This window comes from Spinacia oleracea, chromosome 6 (assembly GCF_020520425.1).
Source record: "Spinacia oleracea cultivar Varoflay chromosome 6, BTI_SOV_V1, whole genome shotgun sequence".
NCBI classification, from domain to species: Eukaryota; Viridiplantae; Streptophyta; class Magnoliopsida; order Caryophyllales; family Amaranthaceae; genus Spinacia; species Spinacia oleracea.
The window spans coordinates 9209665-9236139 of NC_079492.1; the positions used below are offsets into that span (position 1 = coordinate 9209665).

Below are 26475 nucleotides of genomic sequence, written 5' to 3' on the forward strand. Positions count from 1 at the left end.
AATTGTCCGTTGGTTCAGTGGTGATCGGGCTGAACGTAGGTAGGAAAAACCCGTGTTTGATCCCTGCAACAACAATTGGGAGGGGACTGGAACCTATCCCCTCAGAACTTGCCCCGAATCCGTATTAGCCATAAGGGTGAACCTGGAGCTAATACACAAAAACAAATTAAAAAAAAATTCACGCTTCATGTCATGGGCTGTTATTGTACTATTCGACAATACGGATACCCGTTAATAAACACCCCTACGGTTTCTACTAGTTTTGTGAGCGACCTATAGGGTTTGTGAGACAACCCTGCAAAAGAAGATGTTATAGGTCAACCCGTATCAAGATCCATAAACCTAACCCACAACTAATTTCCAATCCAGTACACCTGGGCCGAACCAAAGGCCCAATTGCCCAACAGAGCATTAATTTTTTATTTATTGTTTTATTATTATTTTTTTAACTTTTTTTTTTTGGGGTGTGGAAACTGGAAAGGCCAAAAAAAATGTTAGCCGCGACCAGGTTCAGTCTCCCAAACCCGACCCCACCTGAACACAAACCTCCGATTCCAACAATATCTCTCTCCTCCGAACCTCCCTCCAAACCCCAGCCTCGGAAACTAAAGGGAAGCGCGAAGCTAAACCTCTGGTCCAGAGCTCGGTCAATACGGTCCGGTCGGAAATTAGAGCGCCCGGCTGAAATTCCGGCCAAGGCGGCGACTCTGGTTGAGAAACCTCTGGTACGAACCGGCGACGCTGTTTCCGATTCTGATAAAGAAGATGACGGCGAAATTAGGGAGGGTAAGTCGATTTATATGGTCTCTGACGGAACTGGATGGACGGCGGAGCATTCCGTTAGCGCGGCGTTAGGGCAGTTTGACCATTGCTTAGTTGATCATGGTTGTTCAGTTAGTACTCACTTGTTTTCTGGGGTAAGTTTGCAAATTTATTCATGTTATTAGTATAATTGTTAGTTCTCATTGAATTAGATTTACTTCCTTTATTTTTAAGTTTTCAATTATCATAATTTGTATTTCTTAGTTGTTTCGATTAGTTTAATTGCTGAAAATTTCATTGATTTTGGTCTGAAATTAAGTGGTGAACATATGTTTGTGGAAGTATCAGGCGTGTACTTTGTTGAGAGCCACAACTTTAATTTTAGAGTTACTATTATTCACATTACTTATATTAGAATTTGTATAAATTTGAGAGGTAAATGTTGAGAATGATTCTCATCCCCTATATATTTAGTTACAAAGAAGCTATAAATGTAAGATGCTTATTTCATTATTGAAGTGTGTAAAAAAAAAAGAAGAAAAGGGAGAGAAAATAAGAGATAAAATAAAGGAGATATAAAGGAGGAAAAGTTTTATATTGAAAAACATATATATATATAGAAATATTTTTTTGTTATCTTGGGTTGTAACCCATATTTGTTTCTCCTTTTTATAATCCTTAATGCTATGTTTGGATATGAGGATTTCATTTGAAATCCCGGAATTGAGTCAATTCCACTGTTTGGATGATTTAGAATTTGAAATTCAGAATTGACCCAAATTCTAAAACAGCCAAGGAGAGCCCATCAAAATAGGGATTTGAAATTACAAGTTAAACTATGTCATTTGAAATTCTCAGCCCATAGCCCATTGCCAACAACTTAAGCGTTTATTTTTTCTCTCTCCTCCCACACAGCTTCCTTTGACATTTTTTTATCTCTCTCTCCCATGAGACTTTGAGCTTCTCTCTCGCTCCTCCGCCACCTTCCTCCCTTCCGATTCGCTTTTGCTATCTCAACAACCTCTCATGTGTAATTCTCTCTCCTTGATTTCTGCTAATATAGAGCACAAATGCTTCTTCGGAGGCCTTGCAATGGCACCGAACTTTGATCTGAAATTATGAATTTCTTTGCTACGACTAATTTGATTTGTTACTATCCTTTAGATTGTGTTTGAAATCATCAGATTCCGACGAAAAACGGTGGTTTTAGACCCCGAGGTTAGGGTTATAGTCTGAATTTTTTCGGGGAATTGTCACTGTGTGATTCGCGGGATTAGAAAGAGAGAAAATGGATGATTATTTTAGAAATAGTTTGTGGGAAATTGAAGATTATGTTGAAGAATTGAAGAAAAATGATAGTGTCGCCGCCAATTCACAGCAAGATCGAAGAAAATTGATGCCCCGCTTGCCGACATCACAGCAAGATTGAAGGCAACGAAAATCGATAAGTTAGGGTTTATTGCTTTCCCTAATTAATTTAATTAACAAGCTAATTTTAAATTGTTGTTCTATATACGTTGATTTATCAAAGGAGAAGGATTATAAGGGAAGAGAAAATGTAGAAGAGAAGTTGAGGTTGAATTTGTATTATTTGATTGTGATTATCTCTTCAATCACATACTACGTATATTATTAGTGTTGGATTGTGAAGTTGAATTATGTTTTTAATTTTGGAATTCAAATTCCAACTATTTCCAAACACCATGGTGAATTTGAAATTATGGATTTAGAATTCTTTATTTTTCCCAAACTTGTAATTTGGAATTGAATGGAGGGATTTCAATTTCCAGAATTTGAAATGCAGAAATTGAAATGAAATCGCGTTACCAAACACTACCTAAAATTATTTGAGTTAGCAATTCGTAAATTGTATAACTCCTACATTTGGTACCAGAGCCACGTTATTTTCAATAACTCATAATGTCTACCAACTTTGTTCAGCCACAAGTACCCCAATTATCCAAAGACCAATATGAAGATTGGTGTATTAAAATGAAAGCATTATTTGGTTCCCAAGATTTATGGGAAGTTGTAAGCGACGGTTTTGTAGAACCGTCAGATGAGGAAAAAGCCTCATATACCCAAGAAAAGAAAACTGAATTAAAAGAAATTCAGAAAAAAGATCAAAGGGCATTATTTTTGATATATGCCGGGTTAGACCGAGAAACATTTATCAAAATTTCAAATGCAACTACAAGCAAACAAGCATGGGATACTCTTGTTATAGTATTCAAAAGAGTCGAGCGTGTCCGGAAAATTAGGTTACAAGATTTACGAGGTGATTTTGAGGAAATCAAAATGACAGATAGTGAGTCAATCTCAGATTATTTTTCTCGTTTGCTTACAAATGTTAACCAACAAAAGCAGAATGGTGAAAAGATTGAAGATTACAAGGTCGTTGAGAAAGTACTTCGATCATGCAATAAGAAATTTAATCATGTATTACCTGCAATAGAAGAATCCAAAGACATTGATACATTATCAATAGAAGAGCTTCTTGGATCGCTTCAGGTGCATGAACAAAGAATTATGAAAAATGATGGCCCTGCTATGATAGAGCAGGCACTTGAATCAAAGCTGACTTTAAATGAGCAAAGAGGTATCCAACGAAGAGGCGGTTTTCGTGGACGTGGTAGAGGCCGTGGAAACTATCAACCTCGTAACTGTAATAATGAGAAAAATTTTGGCCATGTAAGAGGGTCACATAGAGGAGGAAAAACTTTCAATGAACGTGGAAAAGCAAAAGATATCCAGTGTTATAATTGCCAAAAATATGGGCATTATGCATTAGATTGTTGGAGCAAACAAAAGGATCAAGGAAATCGATTAAATTTTGCTGAATCGTCACAAAATAATGAGGATGTGCCTACATTGTTACTAGCACACGATGAAGTTAGTAATCAACAAGATATGTGGTTTTTTGATTCTGGAGCTAGTAACCACATGTGTGGAAGAAAAGAATTATTTATCGATCTTGATGAGAAGATCCAAGGTAATGTTAGTTTGGGAGATTCATCTAAACTACAAGTTGAAGGTAAAGGAAAAATACGAATTATTCTCAAAAATGGGAATGAAGAATTTATCTCTAATGTTTATTACGTGCCTAATATGAAGAGTAATATACTCGGTATTGGACAACTTCTTGAAAAGGGATATATTGTGCACATGGAGGACAATAATCTTCTTCTCAAAGACAAAGGTGGAAGACTTATTTCTCAATCGAAAATAGCGAAGAATCGCATGTTTCCGCTGCAACTTAACACCGAGGTACAAAAGTGCTTTTATGGTGTCATAGAAAATGAGTCATGGAAATGGCATATACGTTTTGGACATTTACATTTCAATGGACTAAAACTCTTGCATTCAAAGAGCATGGTTCATGGATTGCCTACCATTGAAAACCCTAACCAGGTTTGTGAGATATGCACAATTGGGAAGCAAGCTAGACTTCCGTTTCAGAAGGGATTCTCATGGAGAGCGAAAGCGCCATTAGAATTGGTACACACAGATATTTGTGGACCGTTGGAACCAGTATCTCTGGGAGGTAATCGTTATTTTATCACCTTTATTGATGATTATAGCAGGAAATTGTAGGTATATATGCTGAAAGAGAAATCAGCTGCATTTGATACATTCAAACATTTTAAGGTTCGAGTAGAACTAGAAAGCGGACAAAAGTTGAAAACTCTTAGGTCAGATCGAGGAGGTGAATACACATCCAACATGTTCAGGAACTTCTGTAGAAATACCGGAATTAGACAACAATTTACAACCTCCTATACACCACAACAAAATGGAATTGCCGAGAGGAAGAATCGGACAATTCTAGACATGACACGAAGCATCTTGAAAGAAAGAGGATTACCAAAGCAATTATGGGCAGAAGTTGTTGCATGGACAACTTATATTCTAAATCGTTGTCCTACAAAAAGTGTGAAGAATATGACTCCACAAGAAGCATGGAGTGGTGAGAAGCCAAATGTGGAACATTTTCGAGTATTTGGGTGCATAGCATATGCTCAAATACCCGAGACAAAGAGAAAGAAGTTAGATGATCGTGGTGAAAAATGTATCTTTATTGGATATAGCTCACAATCCAAAGCTTACAAGCTCTACAATCCAATCACTGGAAAATTGATTTAGAGTAGAGATGTAATATTTAGTGAAGGAGAATCATGGAAATGGGATAATCAAGAAAAAGAAAAAGAAAGAGAAAAAATTGTATTTGAAGAATACAACAATAACAAGACTACACAGACGAGTTTCGAAAATACTCAATCAATGACACATTCGCCACAGAGAAATAACAATGAGCCAAGTTCAGCTACATCTGAAGGATCAACCTCATCTTCAAGAAGACCTGTTAAGATGAGAAGTCTCAGAGACATCTATGAAAATACAACTGAAGTTGAAGAAGTTGATTTATTTTGCTTATATGCAGACTATGAACCCATCAATTTTGAAGAAGCAATTGGAGAAAGAGAATGGAGATCTGCTATGAAAGAGGAGATCCACTCAATAGAGAAAAATGATACATGGGAGTTGGCTACATTACCAAAGGGTCATAAGGCTATTGGTGTAAAATGGGTTTATAAGATTAAAAGAGGTGCTGATGGAAGCATTGTTAGATACAAGGCAAGGCTTGTAGCAAAAGGTTATAAGCAAAAATATGGAGTTGATTATGATGAAGTATTTGCTTCTGTAGCTCGCTTAGATACAGTGAGATTGTTAATTTCATTTGCAGCGCATCATAAGTGGAAGATATACCAACTAGATGTTAAATCAGCATTTCTAAATGGCATCCTGGAAGAAGAAGTTTACGTAGAACAACCAGAAGGTTTTACTATAGAGGGACAAGAAGATAAAGTGCTCCGTTTGAAAAAGGCACTTTATGGTTTAAAGCAAGCTCCTCGTGCATGGAATGTTGATGGTTATTTGATACAAAATGGTTTTACCAAATGCCCGTACGAACATGCTGTCTACGTGAAGAAAAATGGTGATGATATTATTATAGTGAGTTTATATGTTGATAATCTACTATTCACTGGGAACAACAAAAGTATGTTTGAAGATTTCAAAGCGGCAATGTTCAAAGAATTTGAAATGACTGATTGTGGACTGATGAATTTCTTTCTTGGGATAGAAGTACAATAAAGTGAAGATGGGATATTCATTTCACAGAAGAAATATGCCAAGGAGATTATTGAGAAGTTTAAAATGGAGTCGTGCAAACCCACAAGTACTCCCGTTGCAACCGGATTGAAGTTGACAAAAGTTGGAGAAGGGAGATTAATTGATCCAACTTTGTACAAGAGTTTAGTTGGAAGTTTGAGGTATTTAACCATCACCAGGCCTGATATTGTATATGGGGTCGGACTTGTTAGTAGATACATGGAGACACCTAGAGATTCTCATTGGTGCACTGCAAAGAGAACTGTTAGGTATATTAAAGGTACCTTAGGATATGGGATGTTTTACTCTTATGGAGATAATGCAACATTGTTCGGCTACTCCGATAGTGATTGGGCCGGAGATCAAGACGAAAGAAAAAGTACAACTGGGTATGCTTTTTACCTAGGTGAAACTGCTTTCACTTGGAGTTCTAAAAAACAACCAGTTGTAGCATTGTCAAGTTGCGAAGCAGAATATATAGCATCTTCATCTTCCGTATGTGAAGGGTTATGGTTGAGGAACTTACTGAAAGAAATTGATCATGTTCAAGAAGGACCAACTACAATCTATGTAGATAATGTGTCAGCAATAAAACTTGCTAAAAATCCAGTACAACATGGAAGAAGTAAACATATTGATACTCGATTTCATTTTCTCCGAAAACAAGTTAAACAAGGGACAATCACACTGGAATATTGTAATACAACAAAGCAAGTTGCAGACATATTTACAAAGCCACTATCTCTTGACAATTTCAAAAGGTTGAGAGAAATGCTCGGAATGAAAATTAAAACTTGAGGGGGCATGTTGAGAGCCACAACTTCAATTTTAGAGTTACTTTTATTCACATTACTTATATTAGAATTTGTATAAATTTGAGAGGTAAATGTTGAGAATGATTCTCATCCTCTATATATTTAGTTACAAAGAAGCTATAAATGTAAGATGCTTATTTCATTATTGAAGTGTGTAAAAAAAAATAAAAGGGAGAGAAAATAAGAGATAAAATAAAGGAGATATTAAGGAGGAAAATTTTTATATTGAAAAACATATATATATAGAAATATTTTTTTGTTATCCTGGGTTGTAACCCATATTTGGTTCTCCTTTTTACAATCCTTAAAATTATTTGAGTTAGCAATTCGTAAATTGTATAACGTACTCCTACATACTTGAGCCGAAATGAACGGTCCGGTAACAATGTAACATTGATACTAGGCAGTGGCGCTGCCAGATATTTTCTGTTAAGCGTTCGGTATCTTTAAAAAAAAAATGATCCTCCGCGATTAATTGATATCGGTAATATAATCAAGCAAATATCTTTTCCTAATTGCTTACATCCATACTACTGGATGTGAGGTGCGGTAAGTGTAAATTTGTAGGTACAGTTAATTATTATTTTTATTTGGAAAGAAAACTAGTTAGTGTTGCGATTAAACCAAAATTAGAACAAACTTATCTGATTCGATGAACTGAAATGAAGAACAATTGTTGCGTCGTGGACACCCACTGTCCTAAAAGACTATTCCGCGCTACCTCCCGGTGCAGTAGAACAGAATGCGGTCCCCTCCGGGATTAGCGCAACTCCGACGTTGTGTGCACTCACAAAGCCGGATGGAGTCAGAACATATGCCCAAAACCGAGAGCAATTTTGTGTGAGAGAAAGAATGTGTTTTCGAGTTTCTGGGAATAGTGTTTGAATGATATTTTCTGTGTTTTGAAAGAATCCGAAATTGTGATTTAAGTAATCAGAATCAAAGCAAGCCAACAGACAGAAACGACTGAAATCAATGAGGATTGCAACAGCCAAAACGGTCAGAAATAATCAATGTTGTAACGGACGCAATTAATGGTAATTAATCCAACGGTTACAGATTCCCGTAACAATAACTTAACCAAAACAATCCAGTTACCAAAAAGAATAGAGTTGGCCCACAAAACCCACCCCACACTCGCGAACCGCATTCCCAAGTGCCAAGGCTCAAGGCCCGACCCGGCCCGACGCGCGTGCGCGTGTGTGTGATGTGTCCACCCATACCACTCTCACACTTTCTTAAACAAGAGTTACACCCATTCCCCAATTAATAAACTAGGAGAATATAAAGAGTTTCTTCCATGTGGGACTCTCTTATTTTTCACTCTCTTTTTCTTTTGTGTTTCCCAATGAGAATTTCCAACAGTTAGTGCCTACATAAGGACATCAACCCAACTTTAGAAAAAGGAAATGTAAAACCCCAAACTATTGACATTCTAAAACAAAAAAAACCAGGGAGTAGAAAAGATAAACATAGAAGTATAGAACAATAACTAAAAATAAGGGTGGCTTAGTGTGAGACCCCTTTGTGCCCAAGGCGGGCATGACGTGCATTTGGCTAAGGCATGCTGCATGATTGCCTCGAAGCAATGAGAGGCAAGTCGACTTACTATTGTTAGCTTGCGTTAGCTATATGGTGCGCTAAGCTTCTTGTACGATGAGACGGTGCAGCTCGACGATGCGCCAACGAGCTCCCTCGAGCTGGTCGAGGTGTTTCTCACTACACTATGAGCTATCAAGCCGCTTTGTGTGGACAATGCAGCTCAACAACTAGATAGTGGAGTGATAAGCAGCTAGTGACAGTCGACAAGCTAGACTGGAGTTGCTGTGCGAGTGTGCGAGCTAGCTAGCTGGGCTACTGAGTTACTAGCTAGATAGTCCATGCAGCTGGTGGGCGCGTGTGCCCCTTTCGCGCGCACAAGCATTGGCGGTTGGCGAACATATGCGAAGCGGTTTGCGACGGTTGGCTATTTGGATATGCGGTGAGTCACCGAGCGGTTGAGACTAAGAGGATAAGGTCGCCACCTTGGATATTGCAGTTGTATTATTTATTTAAACGCACATATGTGTGTCGTTTTAGGCTGTGAACGTCGCCTATGAGAGAGGGGCTTGTCTCTCTCCTTTGCCTACATATAGATGACCTTGGGGATTTGTCCAATGCATCCGATTATTTGGTTAAGCTGTTAAGCTGCCGGAATCTCTCCATGTAAATGTGTATGCTGTTGCCTTATGAAATAAAGTGCTAGTCCACGAAGTATTCTAAGTGTTTGTACCTATACAATTCCGCAAGAATGCCTAAGGGACCAACTACCCTCCGTAGGCGTTAGAGTAGGCTGATGTAGAGAGCATGTTCTAGAGCCGCACGACTAGAACAAATTTATGTTGTGACAGTTGGTATTAGAGCCGGATTTACCACTTTTGTTGTGTGAGTTTATGTCTCAATCGAAGGGAAAAATCAAGAAGGTTGCTCGTCCCATTGCACCCTACCTTCGTGAACAGAGGCGGTTAAAGAAGGAAACGATCCGAGAGTACGAGAAAATTATTTTCCGGGCCGCCGATTCCTTAGACGACATGTTGGAGTTCTTGTACCCGAATTACGATTATTATCAAGTACACATTGGTAGGGAAAACACAATAGTTCGCAGTGGCTTCCGTTAGTCCTACCAGATTGGCTTTCTTTTGAAGTTTGCAAGAGAAGGAAAATTCGAAGAAACAATGGCCCCTAATGTCGCTAAAGTTAACAAGGCAAGAATCCAGAGGATTGAAGCGTACCTGGAATGTCAGGAGATGATGAATTGCCGAATTGCCGGTCAATACCGTCCGAGATTCAATTGAACTTCTTTCGAGCCAGTTGAACGAAATGAATGGAATGCTTTAGACCCTTGTTGAGAAGGCAAGGGATTCCCCGGTAACCCATCCAGAGAATACAAAAAGGGTTATGGAGGTAGACGTTGAATTAAACTACCTTCGAGAGGAAATGGCAATATTACGCAAAGCACTTGGTTCCAATCATGAGAATTCATCTCAACATCACGACCGCACGAAGATTCCTGAACCTAAGGCTTTCGATGGATCTAGGGACTCAAAGACCCTAGAGAATTTCATATGGGATGTGGAACACTTCAAAGTTAGTAAGAAGAAGGAGAGTGGAAAGGTTGATATTGCTGCTTTATATTTATCCGAATACGCAAAATTTTGGTGGCGATCTCACCAAGAGGCAGACAGAAGGGAAAACAGGGTGGAGATAAATACTTGGGATGTAATGAAGGTCGAGTTGTGTAAACAGATTCTCCCCAACAACACCTCTTGGGTCGCCCGTGACAAGTTGAAGGATCTCAAGCATACTAACACCATTTGTGAGTATGTTAAGCAACTTATGTCCTTAATGCTTGATATTAATAATATGTCCGAAGAGGACAAGTTGTTCCAGTTTATGTCCGGTTTGAAGCCTTGGGCCCGGACCGAATTGAGGAGACAGAAAGTCGAAGATCTTAATACTGCAATTGTTGCTGCGGAGGCCCTTATCGATTGGAAAATCAACAGTGGGTCAGATGGTAAGGAAAAGGGAAAGGAACTTGACAGGGATCAAGGAAAGAAGTGAAATTCAACAAGAAGAAAGGTACTAAGGTTCCGGTGAAAAGTCTAGGAAAAGAAGGACGATCCCTCCTCCAGCAATAAGAAAGCTCGTTTCAATGATGGATGTTTCATTTGTAAAGGCCCACATATTGCTCGAAATTGTCCGAAGTGACAACAATTGGCCGTACTGCTGGCGCACAATGAAGATAAAGAAAAGACCCCTTAACCGTTGGATATGGTTCCGCACATGAATATAATGAAGTTACTTAATGCCATGAATGTCGAATATCAGGAGCCCATCGATGGTTTGATATACTTCAAGGTCGGTGTGAATGGTGAAGAGGTCTTGGCTATGATCGATACTGGTGCTACCCACAATTTTATCAAGGATGATGCTGCAAAGTAGTTGGGTGTGGGAATAAAGTGCCTCTCCATTTTACCTCAACCTATATTTAGTATGGAATAGTTTTTACTATTCTTATGTCATTCTCAAAGTAGTAATTTCTAATTGTTAGCATTGCCTTAGCTTATGAGGTGATACATTGTGTGTCCCTTTAATTACTGATTTATTTTTGGTAATCAACTTCATCAAAAACATTATAAATACTATGCTCATTCTTTAGGAATAAAATAATTGCAATTACAACAAAACTAAAATCGTATATTTCTTCTATTTTGTTTGTATTTTCATTTTATTATAATGGAATTTTGTTGCTTCTTTCGCCACTATAATTTTATTGTCTCTATTAATTTCTGATAACTTTTGGTTGAATTTTGCTTCCCTGCACTCTGAACACCCTGAAAATTAGTATCAGAGCTGTTATAATTTAGCTAAGATTTTACATCATGTCTACAAAATTTGACATACAGAAATTTGATGGTAAAATTAATTTTGCTATTTGGCGAGTAAATGCAAGCCGTTCTTATTTAGAATGGTTTAAAGAAGGCTTTAGATGGAAAGTCCAATATGCCATCCACTATGACAGATGAACAATGGGAAGAAATAGATGAGAAAGAGTTGTCCGTAATTCAATCATGTTTGTCGCAAGAAGTGTTACGTGAGGTCATTAATGAAAAGTCCGCTGCAAGTATTTAGAGTAAGTAGGAGTCTCTTTATGATAGTATAAAAACTCGTCCGAGTTAACTTGGAACGCCGAGTTAACTCGGATTTTCAAGTTGCCGAACCGAGATTTCCCGAGTTATCACGCTGTTTTCAAATACGGCGATATTCGGCCCGATACGAACGGTACGGTGGAAAATCGCCCGAGATAGACCGATATAGCTCGTGAATTGATCGATTATTTCATATAAAAGGAGAAGAAGAAGCAGAAGGTCGCCATTGAAGTTGCAGAAAGAAAGACTGCATAATGTCGCCATTGAAGTTTGAAGAAGGAAGGACTCTGGTCTTTGGGTTTTTTAAAATGTAATAATAAGGAGTTTGGGTAGGGGGTAGCTTTTTCCTTTTATATTAAATAACACAGGAGGGTGTTGGGGAGGTGGGAAGTGGGGGTATTTTTTTCTTTTTTATATTCAATAAAGTTAGAAAGGGAAGCACTAAACTTACAAACTACAAACCCACAGCCCACGCGATTGTCTCCATCTTTCTTTCTTTTTTTCCTTATTAAAAAAATGCACTCAGTAAGGGAAAAATGCTTTGTAAAAAAAAGAGAAAAGGGAAACTGACACGGTGAGTCCCCACAGCAAAATGCAAGATTCTTTTCAATCTTTTATTAATTAAAAATTATAGTGACCAACATGTGTCTCTTTTTTATTGTTACTATTATTATTAAAAATCAATGGGATTGAAGTATGATTTATTATATTTATTATTATTGTTATTATCATTACACCATTTTATGAAGTCAACACTGTTATTACTCCATTATTATTATTAGTATTACTCCATTATTTTGGGTTAAAATCATTAAAAAAATTATCTTAAAAGTCATTAAATCAAATTTCTGCCGTGACAACCGCGACCCGGTCCGCGACTAACGCATCATTTCCGTTACCGAGATAACGCGACCGAACCTGCGACCGCGACCGCGACCGATACCGCATTTTCGATCCATGCTCTTTATATGAATAAAAGTCTTGCGAGCAAACTTCGTCTAAAAGAACGTCTTTTCACACTCCGTATGTTAGAAGGTACTCCTATCATAACTCACCTGTATGAGTGTAATTCTATATTGTTGATTTGGAGAACCTAAATGTTACCATTAATGATGAGGATAAAACCGTTTTCTTATTGTTTCACTACCACCCTCATTTAAACACTTTAAAGAAATATTGTATGGAAACTATGATACATTATGCTTTAAAGATGCCAAGTCCCATTTATTGTCAAAAGAAAAGTTGACACTGAAATTAATTCTGAACTTTCGGGTGAAGGCTTGGTTGTAAGAGAAAGAACTTTTGAGAAAGGTAGCAACAGTAAGAACATGTTCAGATCAAAGTCTAGAGGCAAAAACTCTAAATTTTGTCATTATTGTATGAAGAAAGGGCACGAAATCTCCGAATGTTTATCTTGATGACATTGTAGTATACTCAAACAATTTAGATCATCATGTGGAACATCTAAGGCTAGTTTTCGAACAATTACAGAAGTACTAGGTGTATGTGAAAAAAGAAAAATGTGAGTTCGCAAGAACGGAGATAAATGTCCTTGGTCACAAAATCAGTAAGGGTAAAGTTCGGATGGATGAGTCTAAGGTGAAGGAGATTGTCAATTGGGAACAACCCAACTCCGTCCCTGAGTTGCGGTCCTTTGTTGGTTTAGCTAATTAAATTTAGTCAAGGCTATTCATAGAAAGTATCGTCGCTTATGGATATTTTAAAGAAAGGACAAGGGTGGGTCTGGTTCGATCAATGCCAATCTGCCTTCGAGAAACTAAAGCCGGCAATCTAATCCGAACAAGTGTTGAAACTTCAAGAGTTCGACTAACCGTTTGAGGTGTATACTGACGCGTCTGGGAGAGCCCTTGGTGGGGTTCTTGTGCAAGATGAACGACCACTGGCTTTCGAGGGATGAAAGCTCAAAGAGGCGGAAGGGAGTTACTCGACACATGAAAAAGAGATGTTAGGCGGTTGTTCTTTACCTTCGTGCTTGGTAGGGATCAGGTGGGTAAAATTTCGCGGGTTTCACACCGTACCCGCCCCAGTTGGAGCGAGTGTGGGTATGAATTTGGTGGGTAGTAGGCAGGTATGGATACGAAAAGTTATACCCACCATGAGTGGCGGGTAGGTGGTGGATATGAGGGCATACCCACCTCATACCCGCCTGCCCCGCCCCGCGTCCAACCGCCCGCACATGAACTAATGCTTCCACTACAACAAGAGGTGAAAAGTACTAGAAGAAGATTATGATCAATGTCCCATATTGTCCAATGATGATAACGTGGGATTTGAAAGCGAAGAAGATGATTCCGAACATGAACTAACGCGTCCACTACAACAGGAGGTGAAAAGTAGTCAAAGTACTTATTTGCCTTTATTGAATGGTGAAATCACAATCCTTGCGAGAAAAGTAGAAGGTAAGAATCCGGGAGGCTCAAAGTAGTGGACTTGCAACCATTGGAAGAAAAATATAAAAGCTCCTATACCAGAATGCATGCCCATATTTTTGGACTACGCCCCGGTATAAAAGCGGACGTTAAACGTTGGCCGGTACTCCTGAACAACCGTTGTAACACCCCCAAATTTCTCTCTTTTTTAAAAACAACCTTTAATTAAATAAGACCAATCTTGAGAGAAACTTAGGAGTATTACCGCCACGTGATTACGTAAAAGGCTAATTAACTCAACTAATACAGCGGAATAACTCAAATACTTTTCTTTATTGAATAATAATAGTCGAAATAATAATAGTGTATATTTGATAAACCCTTGAAATTTAAATACTAAAATCTGAACTCACAAATGAAACCAACTTAGAAAAATAAATCCTAACTAGTGAACTCTCCATTAATCCCGTATGCAAGCATGTCACATCATCACATCAAGTTCCTGAAAACTGCTCACCAAAAGGTGAACAGGGCCAAGCCAATACAAATAGGAAATACGGGTTAGCAAAAGCTAAGTACGAATATATGCAAGACATGTAAAACATTTATATATAGTTGAACATACTTTCACAAACCATTTAATTCAAACCTGCTTAATTGAAATCATAGAAGATTCATTTTCCAAAATTAGAAACTTTCCAAAAATAGTAACTTTCCATAAATAGTAACTTTTCAAAAGTATAAACATTTCAAGAATTAAGATTTCCAAAGTAGAAACTTTCCAAAAGTAGAAACATTCCACGAAAAGAAATATTTTCAATATATAAACTTTCCAAATATAACAATATTCCAAAAGTAAAAACTTTCCAAAAATAGATTCCAATTAGAATATGAAAATCAAAAACCTCTTCTTATCTCCCTTCCTTCCTAAATGTGCACACCCCCAAGCTAGTATTCCATCACAAATCTATACATTGGGGTACTAACCAAATAATAGTCAACAAATGACCCTCGACTTACACAACAAGTGATGCGTATGAACATAAAAGTTCCATGAAATCCATTCCACCTTGATACTTTATAAAAGTATAATAATGTCATGAAAGACCATCCAGTTCCAACCATATGATAAACCAACAATCCTGCTTTTATTTAATCAAACGTATTTTATAAGAAAACAACGTATTTTGAAATAAAGATTTATAACTCATCAAAACCAAACAAACTATTTCAAGCACAACTTGAACAAATCCATCATCATATTAAAATCAAGAAAAATTTTTAACCTTTTAAAATTCCTCAAACAATTTTCACAAATCAAGAAACAATTCAAAATCACTAATTCACAATTTTCAATTTGAAAACAATTAATAATTCGAAGTTAATAATCAAACCATACATAGATTTCAATCTATAACAATCTAGCCACATACACGTACCTTGATTAAATAACACCTCACACAAAGATTAGTTTGATCCTGCTACGGATCACTCACGAGTTCCTAACAATTAATAAATAAAACCCTACTTAATTCATGATTAAACAATTAAATTAATAAAAATAAATCTAGTGCCCTTAAATTTAATTCATGAGTTATGCATGCATAATACAGTATTATAAATCAAAATTTCGAACTCATGGTTTAAAAAAAATATACTTTTAAAAATTACGGCATTAATTTAGAAGATTTTAAATAGTAAAAACTGAACGTAAAAGAGAAGGCTTTGAAAACAATTGGGGTGTGGAAGTCACGACACCAAGAGGTAGACGTCGGCGGCAAGGAGTGCACGACGGGAGTATCGTGGTGGTGGTATAAGGGTTTTAGGTAAGAAGGTTTAGAGCCAAAGAGGGAGAAGAAGTTTAAGAGCGGGCTTGGGAAAGCTCTCAACTTTTGGTGTGAGGAATGGTGAATGAAGTAGGGGTATTTATAGGTATAGGGTTAGGGTTAGGGTTATAATGGAACCCTAAGGGGTATGGCCGTGGTTGGTGTTTAAGCTAAGATAGGATTCTGAATCTAGTCATGATTTTGGTGATATTTGGTTTAGAGTAAAATTGTTTAAAATAGAAATACAAAAGATAAAATCACGAAATTTTAAACAGAGGCTTGAATAATTAATTAAGATTTATCCTGAAATTTTTAGAATTTATCTCAAAGAATTCAAATATTTGGGGAATTTTGAATTGGTAAAACTCTTAAAATCCAATTTTAAATAGAATTGTCTTTTTTTCCAAAATAAATCCGAAACATATTATCATAAGTATATTATTATATAAAACTGATTTTATAAAATACTAAAAGTAATTTTCGGATTTTTTAAGCAATTTTAAGTTGATTAAAACTCTTTTTCTCCAAAGTTGATTTCTACTAGAATTAGGAATCTATATCCAATTTAATAAAATACGATAATAATAAATTAAACTTATTTTTTGTAAATAATATTCCTCAAAGACATTTGAATATTTTCCCTCCAAAATATTTGAATATATTTGCCTCCAAAATAATTTAATATCAAATATATATTAAAAAATGCATAAAATGATTAATAAAATGCCTAAAAATATGGGGTATTACAACCGTGATGCATATAGAAAGGTGATGCAGAAAGTTAAAGATGCAAAAAGTTTGAGGCAAGTGTCAGCAAGATTGAAGAACTCTATCCGCATAAAACATACAACACCGACTCCTAGCAGATCCCCACTTGAAATAGCATTCGGGACCATGGAGAGGGCAACAGTTGATTTGAAAATCATGAGGTGTATTTGTGCAAATTCCATAGCTTTTAATTGTCCGAGAAACCCTAAGTGGCAACAGATGGTGCATGTTATTAATAATGCTCCAAAAGGTTACAAATCACCATCTTTCGAGAAGGCACATACCACTTTGCTAGATGAATGTAAGAGGAGCATTGAAAAGGATTTGGCTCCAGTAAAAGATACCTGGTACACTCATGGGGTATCTGTTGTCTCAGATGGTTGGGTCTAATTGCAAAAGTGATCAACTTATCAAAGTCATTGCAACAAACAGTCGAGGTGTCATGTTTTTGTATGTTGGAGTATTCAATGCGGTGGAGAAAACAGGGAAAGTGATAGCTGATTATTTTCTCTTAGCAATTGAAGAGATTGGCCCCTCAAATGTACTGCAAGTGGTGGCAGACAATGCAAAAAATTGCATAGCTGCTGGAAGAGAAATAGAAAAGGTACATAAACACATCTTTTGGTCTCCATGTGTTTGTCATACTTTGAACTTAGTATTTAAAGATCTTGCTGCTACTTTCGATTGGATGAAAGGCACTTACAAATGTGGAAAAGAAGTAGCGAATTTTTTCACTAGTCACAAATATTTGTTAGCATTGTTCAAAATGACTCTTAATACCTCTTTGCTTCCTTTCCATGAATTAGAAGATGGTCGTCCCGTTCTCGTCCTGTTATCGCTTTTGGGTCAATTGGAAACAACCTTTCTGCAATTGCAGGGGTAAGGTTGCGTACGTCCGACCCCCCTTTACCCCACTTTTTGCGGGAGCCTCTTTGAGGCAATGGGGTAATGATAATGATGATTGTTTAAAGCACGTTCAACTAGAATTTTATTGAAGGTAACGAAGACAAGATTTGGCTCTTACTACATAATGCTGAAGAGGTTACTCTCTTGTAGAGAGGCACTTGAAACTACTATTGTCTTCAAGGCATGTAGAGAGTGGTTGAAGAAACAAGATACGAATACAAGAGCTATGTGTGAATGGATAACACAAACTATTCAAGATCCACATTTTTGGAGTGAAGCTCAAGGAATTGTAAGTTTCACCGAACCACTTTACAAATTACTGAAGTTCTGTGATGGTGATGGTCTTAAGATGGGGGAGATATATGGGAGAATGGATTACATGATTGGTTAAATAAAAGATATTATGAGTGATAGCAAATATGCCTCTGAGTTTGCTATGGTAGAAGCAATATTGGTAACAAGGTGGAATAAGATGACCATTCCTCTTCATTGTTTAGGTTTTGCTCTTTCACCTCGTTTCTATGACCAGATTTACTTGGAATCTCCTGCTCCTGGGGGGTATACTAGAAGGGCTCCTAATCTTGATAAAGAGGTGGTTATGGGTTGTATGGAAACATTTGAAAAAATAACTGAAGACAAATATGAAAAAAAGAAGTTACGTGATCAACTTACTGAATTTCAATTGAAGAAAGGGCTATACTCACTGCCTATGAAGCACGGGTACGTTGCCCGGGTGCCGAATCCCGTACCGGGTACGGGTACGGGACGGGTACGCCCCAAATACGTCCCCGGGCCGAATCTAAATAGTGGGTACGCGGGTGGGAAATGGGTACGGTTGGATTCGTTTTTAAGGACGGGTGGGTACGTATTCGGGCTTGAAATCACGTACCCAGAGTATTATGTTAGCCCAAACTCATAAATTAGGGTTTATTTTTCAAAGTCCCCAAATTGGGGCCAATTCTCTCTCACCTGGACCGTTGGCGACTTGAGGTAGCTGGTGTTCGTCGCCGCCGGCCGTTTCTCCTTGTTGGCCGTTTCTCCTTGCCGGTCTTTTTCTTCAGTTCTCGGATCCTTCGAGGCTTCGACTCGCCGGTTCTTCGCTTCTTCTTCTACAAATCTTGAGATCCTTCGGCCTTCGAGCTTCGAATCTTTGAGGAAGCAGCCGCCGTGGTCGGTGGATTGAAGGAGGAGAGAGAGAAAAGAAGGTGGTCGCTGGTCGGTGGATTGAAGGAGGAGAGAAGGTGAGTGAATTAAAGAAAGTGGGTCAAAAAGTCCACTCTTCTTATTTATTATTATTATTTAAACTAATTTTAAATACTTTGTAGCTTCTAGTTTTTTATTTATTGGGGCCCACCACCCATCTTAGTAGAAATTTTATACGGAATTATAATGTAATTTTTATCATTAGTAATTACTAGTAATATATATATATATATATATATATATAATATTTTTTTTTTTGCCGAACCCATGCCGTACCCGTTTTTAGAAATTTTGGTTTTGCCGTTTTCTGTTCCCGTATCCGTATCGGTGCTACCTAGCTCACTGCCACAAGCCCAAATGGATGTTGTCACCATGGAAGCCATTGATTGGGTGTCTATGTATGGATCACAAACTCCGGAATTAGCGGAGGTGACTAAGAAGGTGTTAGCTCAACCCATTAGTAGCTCTTCGGCAGAGAGGGCTTGGATTACATTTGGGCTTGTTCATAGCTTGAAAAGAAACAGATTAAATTGTTCAACGGCGGATAAGTTAGTTTACATCCACTCTAATCTTCGTCTTTTGTCTAGATTCTCTGAAAGTTACAAGCAAGGTCCCTTTAGAAAATGGGATATTGATCCTGAAAATTCTTGTCTTGAAGACTCACCTGTAGAATTAGAGGACATGAGATGGGTTGGATTGGATACAAACGTTGAAGATGAAGAGGATCTCATGATAGTAGGTAACCCATATAAAAGAATAAAAGTGGAAGCAAGTGAAATAAAAAGTCAGAAGGCGAAGGGGAAGAAACAAATGCAGTAGAGTAGTAGATAATTGTGTCTTTGTTTTTAAAGTACTCCGTATTTAAGCTTCTTTGTTTGTTTCTTGTTCTTTGTTTTTTGTCCTAGTGAATTTTATTTAGTCAACTTCATATTTTTTGTTGTGTTATTTGAGCATCTGTATTACTACATGAAAGCAGTACATTAATCCAAGATTCCAAGTAATAAATTATGCTAACACATCACTTGATAATCAAGTGTCTTGTCTTACTCAGTAAGTAGTCAGTAGCAGCAATTCGTTTTTTATGCAGCTAGACTGACTTTGATCTTTAATTGATCTGGTAGCTAGAGTTTAGGCGTTAATATGAATTACAAAAAAAAAAAAAAAATCCATACCCCTCTCGCAAACCTAAAATCAGCTACCCGCGAACCCGAATTCGTACCCCGTACCGAAGCAAACCACATAACTCTGAGCAACATAACAGCAGGACAACAAAACAGTCAGCATAGAATGTTAGTATTAATAGAATTAGAGGAAGAGAGAAGTTTAGGAAATGGGCAGTGAATTGTGAGACTTGTGACCTAAAGTCACTCTTGTGGAGATTTGTAGCTTCGCCTATTTGTATCTGTTTGGTGCTAATCAAAGGCTTCTTCTTTTCTATATTTTTGTGTGAGTGTGTGACAGATTGAAGAAAGAACTTGTTAGTTCTTTTGGATGTGATCTGCCAGCAGCGCATCGTTTTGCTTCCAGTCATCAAGAGTTGATGGACCAAACGCAAAATAGCTTAGAGAAGGCATCTCATCGCATGAAGAAATATGCTGACAAGGGCGCCTACGCCCTTTGGAGTTTAGCGTTGGGGATAAAGTGTTGCCGAAGACGGCGCAAAGGTCCCTGATTCCGAGGTACTCCGGTCCATTTGACGTCATTTAGAAGGTTAGAGCGGTCACCTATCGATTAAGTCTGCCTGAAAGGTTGAAGGTACATCCTACTTTCACGTTAGTTACTTAAAGCCATATCATGAGGATGTGCAGGCTTGCATCCATTTACCAAGAGGAATCCGCCGACGATCAGAAAACAGTTCACTAAGTGTGGAGAAAATTCTTGATCGACGCGTGTTGGGACAGAGTGAAGAATTGCTGGATTGAGTATTTGGTTCATTGGAAGGGTTGTCCCGAGGCAGAGGCTTCGTGGGAACTTGACACTAACTTGTGGCGATTCGAAACTCAATTGAAGACTATTTGGCGAGGACGCCAGCCTCTTCATGTGGGGGTGGTTTGTTAGACCCCTTTGTGTCCAAGGCGGGCATGGCGTGCATTTGGCCAAGGCATGCCGCATGATTGCCTGAAGCAATGACAGGCAAGTTAACTTACTATTGTTTGGTCCGGTTCTGTGTGCTAATATACTTGGTTGCAGCTCTATGGTGCGCTAAGGTTCTTGTAGGGCGAGACGGTGCGATAGAAAGCTATGCAGCCAGCTCCCTCGAGCCGGTCGAGGTGTTGCGTACTACACTACGAGCTAGCGAGCAGCTCAGTTGACGCAGCTAGATAGCTAGACAATGGAGTGATACGCAACTAGTGAGAGTTGATGAGCTGGACTGGAGTCTATGTGCGAGTGTGCGAGCTAGCTAGCTGGGCTACTGAGTTGCCAACTGGACAATGTGGACATTCCTTGCAGCTGGTGGGCGCTCGTGCCCCGTGCGCGCGCACAAGCATGGGCGGTTGGCGAACAAATGCGAAGCGGTTTATTCATTGGATTAAACTTGGATCAGACTCCGATCCTTTAGGGTCCAATCCGAGTCCGATCCATTGCCATCTATGTACACGTCTGACCCTTATGGGATGTGGGATATTGACCCCGAGAGCTCTTTCTTTGAGGATTCGACAACGAGATTGATGGACTTAAGGTGGCTGGTCACTGGGGATGGATCAAATGCGTTTAAGAGGAAAAGAAACTGATCAGCTGGGCTCGTCTGGAGATGTTTTATGTTCCGTGTTCTGTTAGTTTTAAGCTTTTTTAGTTTAAGTTGGTTTAGCTTTTATGTAATATTTAATAATTGATTAAGGAGTAAAGTTCTGCTACTAATTAAATGATATCAAATGTGTGAATTGTTTTGTTTTATGGTGTGAATATTTGCTAATTCTAAAATTTAAAGTCAACCAATAAATAAATAAATAAATAACGAACGTCCTGGGTACTGTAGAGGCTGCATTTTGCGTTCACAAGAGCATTTTGCGTTCACAAGAGCATTTTGGTATGTCTTCAAGTTCTTCATTTTGATCCCAGAGTTCCTTAAGCTTGCAGTTGTATTCACTAACACTTGGATTGTTCTGGTGCGGCTCCCAAGTTCTTTCTTCAATTGAGGAGCACCTGTCTGCTCATACCTCTCAAGTATTTCTTCCGATTGTCTTTTGGTTGACAACTTGCAATTTCAGGCTTCACGGTGGCCAATAGCCATGACCTCATACAATCGCACCTAGTCCACTTCATCTGCTCCTTCGGTAGGTTAGGGTGTTTTCCTTCCAAGAAGACCAATTTGTTCTTGGCACCAAGAGCAATTCTGATGCTCCTACCCTTATTCAGGTAGTTGTTTCTATCAAAGAGGATGCTTCCCAAAGGTGTTGCTGCATTCTCATTTACAACAATAAAAGAGGGTCTTTATAGGGGTTTAGGTTGGTCTTCAGGTAGGTGTTTGTTTTGGGTAATTTCTGTTTTTTTTGTTTTGAGAAAGCTTGAAACTTTCTTGGATTCTCATATTGAAAGAGCCTTTGAATTCTTCTGTTATCTCGATCTTTCAACCTTGCTCTGGTGCCATGTAGAAAATTGAAGACTCAATCAATTTTGATTTTCTGGTTCAATAGAAACCAGTTTTCAGTTTTCATATATTTCTGTCTATTTGTTATGATGAAATGGCTGAAGCCCTCTACATAGCTAATATACAAGGGACCAAACTATAAACCTAGTCCAACTGTACAAGCAGACAAACCAACTGCTTTCTAGGATCAGACAAGGACAAAAGGCATTAAATTATATATGTGACTGTGCTAAGGTGTAAAAGGCGATACATAAGCTCATATTTACACATGATACTGATATTCTCTATAATAGTGGTCTTTTGTGTGTGTTATTGTGTGTGTGTGTGTGTGTGTGTATGTGTAGGTTTATATTGTTCTTGTTGGGTTGGAATGTTAATTCACTTTTCCTTGCGAGTCTTTCGGATAACTTGGAGTTCAAAGTGACAGGCTGACATCCATGGTAAAGGTTAAGGATTGTATAAATGGCTGTCTGATCTGTAGACCTGTGTTTGATAGTTCACATATAACTCAGGGGTGGCTTTTACCCTGCTGTATGGCATAAATATATCAGGTGAAGTAATTTTCTCAATCCAAGGAATGCCTGAAATGAGTATATTGCTGGTAAATTTTCAATCACGGTTTATACTATTATTAAGATATTAGCAAGTCTTGGATTACCGAGAATGTGATTCTTCTCATTCAACTGTGCGTGTTGCTAACATAATTGATTAGAACTAAGCTCGGGGAAGATTAGGAGGTCTTTATTATAGGCCACGTTGAAGTGTTCAGCTTCAAACATTGTTACAAGGGTACTTTGGGGTGAATGAAGTTTCTGAGTAACATAGTTTGCTGGAAGCCAAAACCTAATAAGTTTCCCTTGTAATCTTTGCTCTTACATGGCGGTTGTTTGAACTTTTGTTAAAATATGCTTGTTGTTACGGAAGACGTGCTCTCTGCCTGTGATCCGGTTCACAACTTTAAGATTGGCCTAATTTATTTCTTTTTTATGTCATACGTCGTTACCAGTATTTTTCAAGGCAGTATTTACCAGTACCACGACAAATGTAGTTAAAAGACAATGACTCTTTTAAGTGAAATTGCCAAGGCAGTAATAATTATAGCCTTAGAATAGTCTTCATCCTTTTACTAGTTCTCTTCATTCTATTTGCTAATCTGCATGCTTGATACCCTTCACAGGTAGATGACATTGAGCGACTCATAGAAATCGTGAGACAAGCTGCAAAAGAAGATGCTATGCTTGTCTATACTATTGCTGAACCTTCAATGGCTGGTGCTGCAAGAAAAGCCTGCCAATTATGGGGCGTACCATGCACGGATGTCCTTGGCCCAATAACCGAGGCAATTGCTTCTCATCTTGGAGTTTCGCCTTCAGGGCTTCCCCGTGGAGCAGGAGGTAGAAATTTCTTGAGTGAAGATTACTTCCAAAGGATCGAAGCCATTGAATTTACTATAAAACAAGACGATGGGGCTCTACCTCAGAACTTACGTAAAGCTGATATTGTACTCACTGGTGTTTCTCGTACTGGAAAAACTCCTCTGTCGATTTACCTTGCACAAAAAGGATACAAAGTAGCAAACGTTCCTATCGTAATGGGTGTGGAATTACCCAAAACTTTGTTTGAGATAGATCCGGATAAAGTTTTTGCTTTGACTATTGATCCGGTTGTCTTGCAATCGATTAGAAAATCACGGGCCAAGACTCTAGGCATAGCTGAACATGAAATGCACAACTACTCACAGATGGGGTATGTGAAAAAGGATTTGGAACGTGCGAGTAAAATTTTTACTCAAAATCCCAGCTGGCCTGTAATTGGTAAGTACTCCTTCTGTCCCTAAAAGATTGTCCATACTAACTTTTTCACTTTATTAAGATAGAATGCAAAATGAAAGCATGTGGGTTAGTAGTTGTCTTTTTGCTAATTTAAATAATAGAATGTGAGAGGAAACATGTGATAACCACATACTATAAACGGTACGGGCCAAACTCGAAGGGACATACCGAAAAGGAAATTGGGGCGATCTTTTAGGGACGGAGGGGGTACTTAAGTAGGAGGTAGGCCTATTGTCCATGTGTGAATTTGCATATATCTATTTGGTGGAGTAAAATATTTGCATTGTGTTTTCTTATACATCCCACAACCAAAAGAATAAATGAGCCAAAGATTCATTTGTTCTTTTGGTTGTGGATGTAATGGACTAAATCAAAATGGCTCTTAAAACCTCTTCGCTTCCTTTCCATGAAGTAGAAGATGGTCTTCCCGTTATCGCTTTTGGGCAATTGGAAACAACTTCTCTGCAATCGCAGGGTAAGGTTGCGTACACCCGACCCCCCTTTACCCCGCTTCTTGCGGGAGCCTCTCTGAGGCAATGGGGTAATGATAATGATGATGAATGATGTGTTTTCTTATACAATAGTTGTTTCAGCATTGGTTTTTCTTTTTTTTCTTCTGACAACTCGTTTGGTGTTTGACAGAGGTGACTAGCAAAGCTATTGAAGAAACTGCAGCAATTATCTTAAGGATATACCATGACAGAAAACAGAAGCGATCATTGCCCAGTATTTCAAAGCGCTACTAGAGATGATGAATGCGCGACAGTCTGAAGTTTCTGATGACGAATACTCCGTACATCAGTAAGTTATTGAAGCTTGTACTCTTTTTGTATATATGGTTCTTAATATTGGTGTTCTTTCATTATCATACTCGTTTTCCGGTGAGTACCCTTACATGTATATGGTTGTTAAATGTTAATATCAATTTCCTGGATCACAGGACTTGGTTGTTATCGTTTCTGTATAGTCACATAACCATAAACCATCAGTGGATGTTAATATGTCTTTACTATCATTTGTGGTAATAAAGGTTTTTGGTAGGATTACAAGATTACATGAAATGTGTTATGTGTTGCTCCATATTACATTTCAATTTCTAGTTGCTCTAACCTAACTTGTAAGAAGATCTAACAATTGGCAGATGCCGAGGAAACCCCTCCGAGGTTGAAGTAATTTCAAAATTTACAATTTAATAGAGGATACTAAGGGTACATTCGTAATTGTACTACTACAATTACAAATATACCCTTAGTATCCTCTATTACAATGGAAGAGTAACAAGTAGAGAGTGTTGTGCTTGAGAGCTATCAGCTTCCGTGGTTGAAGTAATTTGAAATTTTACAATTTAATAGAGGATACTAAGTGTATAGTCGTAATTTCACTACTACAATTACGAGTATACCCTTAGTATCTTCTATTACAATTTATAGCAAGAGTAACAAGTAGAGAGTGTTGTGCTTGAGAGCTATCACCTGCTTACCTCTGAGACATAGATGATCCCCAAATCATTGTGGGGTTGCTGTAGATTTCAAATGGGCCAGTGGGGCTTTAGGACAACAATTGTCATGTATATTGGACCCCTAACTCATGGGCCAAGTAGTGGATCCGAATATGGGCAATTATTTAGGGTCTTAGGGTTGGCGAGAGAATTTTAGAGCCCAAAGGAACATCAATTTGATTATGTTAGCAGGATAACTGGAGTCCATTTCCGATGTAGCTAAAGATTCATTTGTTATTTTGGTTGTGGATGTAATGGACTAAATTGAAATGGCTCTTAAAACCTCTTCGTTTTCTTTCCATGAAGTAGAAGATGGTCGTCCCGTTATCTCTTTTAGGTCAATTGAAAACAATTTCTCTACAATTGCAGGGGTAAGGTTGCGTACACCCGACGAGACAACGGGGTAATGATAATGATGATGATGATATGCTTATTCGGAAGTTTCAAATGAACAAATAAGCAAAACATATAGCCTTTTAGATGCGGAGTGTCTTATAAGGTATAACCGGTTGTACATATTAAAATTATCCTTTTAGCCCTAGACCAAAGACGAGGGGAATCGAATAATAGTAAGACATAAAAATGTGGCTCCCTGTTTCTCTATTGTCTCTTCTTTTCTTCCCAAACTACCATCACTATGTCTATCATTAATTGACTACCAACTCAATCATTGTAACAACTATCTCTACCATACGACTATCCTTGTACCTTTGATGGGCAACTACCAAACCCACAAGGCCACAAGCAATCAATTAACCACCATTTTCACTTCAAACCCCCTTGTTGTGTGGATACTTCATATCTGAAGTTTACTATATGTAACTTGCACTCTGTTTTACGGAGTATTTTTCTTTTTAGATTAGATCTCGTGCATGCACCGATATTATAAAATTATAATCTGATTATTTTTTTTATAAAATATATAAATAACAAAGAATTTTTCGAACATAAAGTAGTATGGAGTACAAAAGATATTGATACATTTTCAAAAGATTAATAAAATTTTAGTTAAATATACTGAATCTT

The 26475-nt window shown here is 38.0% G+C and overlaps 1 protein-coding gene across 2 annotated transcripts; it reads left to right on the forward strand.

Annotated features, from left to right (window-relative positions):
• Positions 1-448: 448 nt before the first annotated feature.
• On the forward strand, positions 449-26291 carry LOC110799056 (probable pyruvate, phosphate dikinase regulatory protein, chloroplastic). Of its 2 annotated transcripts, XR_002536296.2 has the most exons (4): positions 449-917; positions 23297-23933; positions 24594-24752; positions 25819-26291. XR_002536296.2 is itself a non-coding variant. In XM_022004256.2 (3 exons), the coding sequence occupies exons 1-3, from the start codon at positions 492-494 to the stop codon at positions 24695-24697; spliced, it is 1167 nt and encodes a 388-aa protein (XP_021859948.1). In that variant the 5' UTR covers positions 449-491; the 3' UTR covers positions 24698-25012. The 2 variants fall into 2 exon arrangements, 1 of the variants encoding a protein (XP_021859948.1); XM_022004256.2 differs by lacking the exon at positions 25819-26291 and having other exon boundaries at positions 24594-25012.
• The last annotated feature ends 184 nt before the right edge of the window (positions 26292-26475 follow it).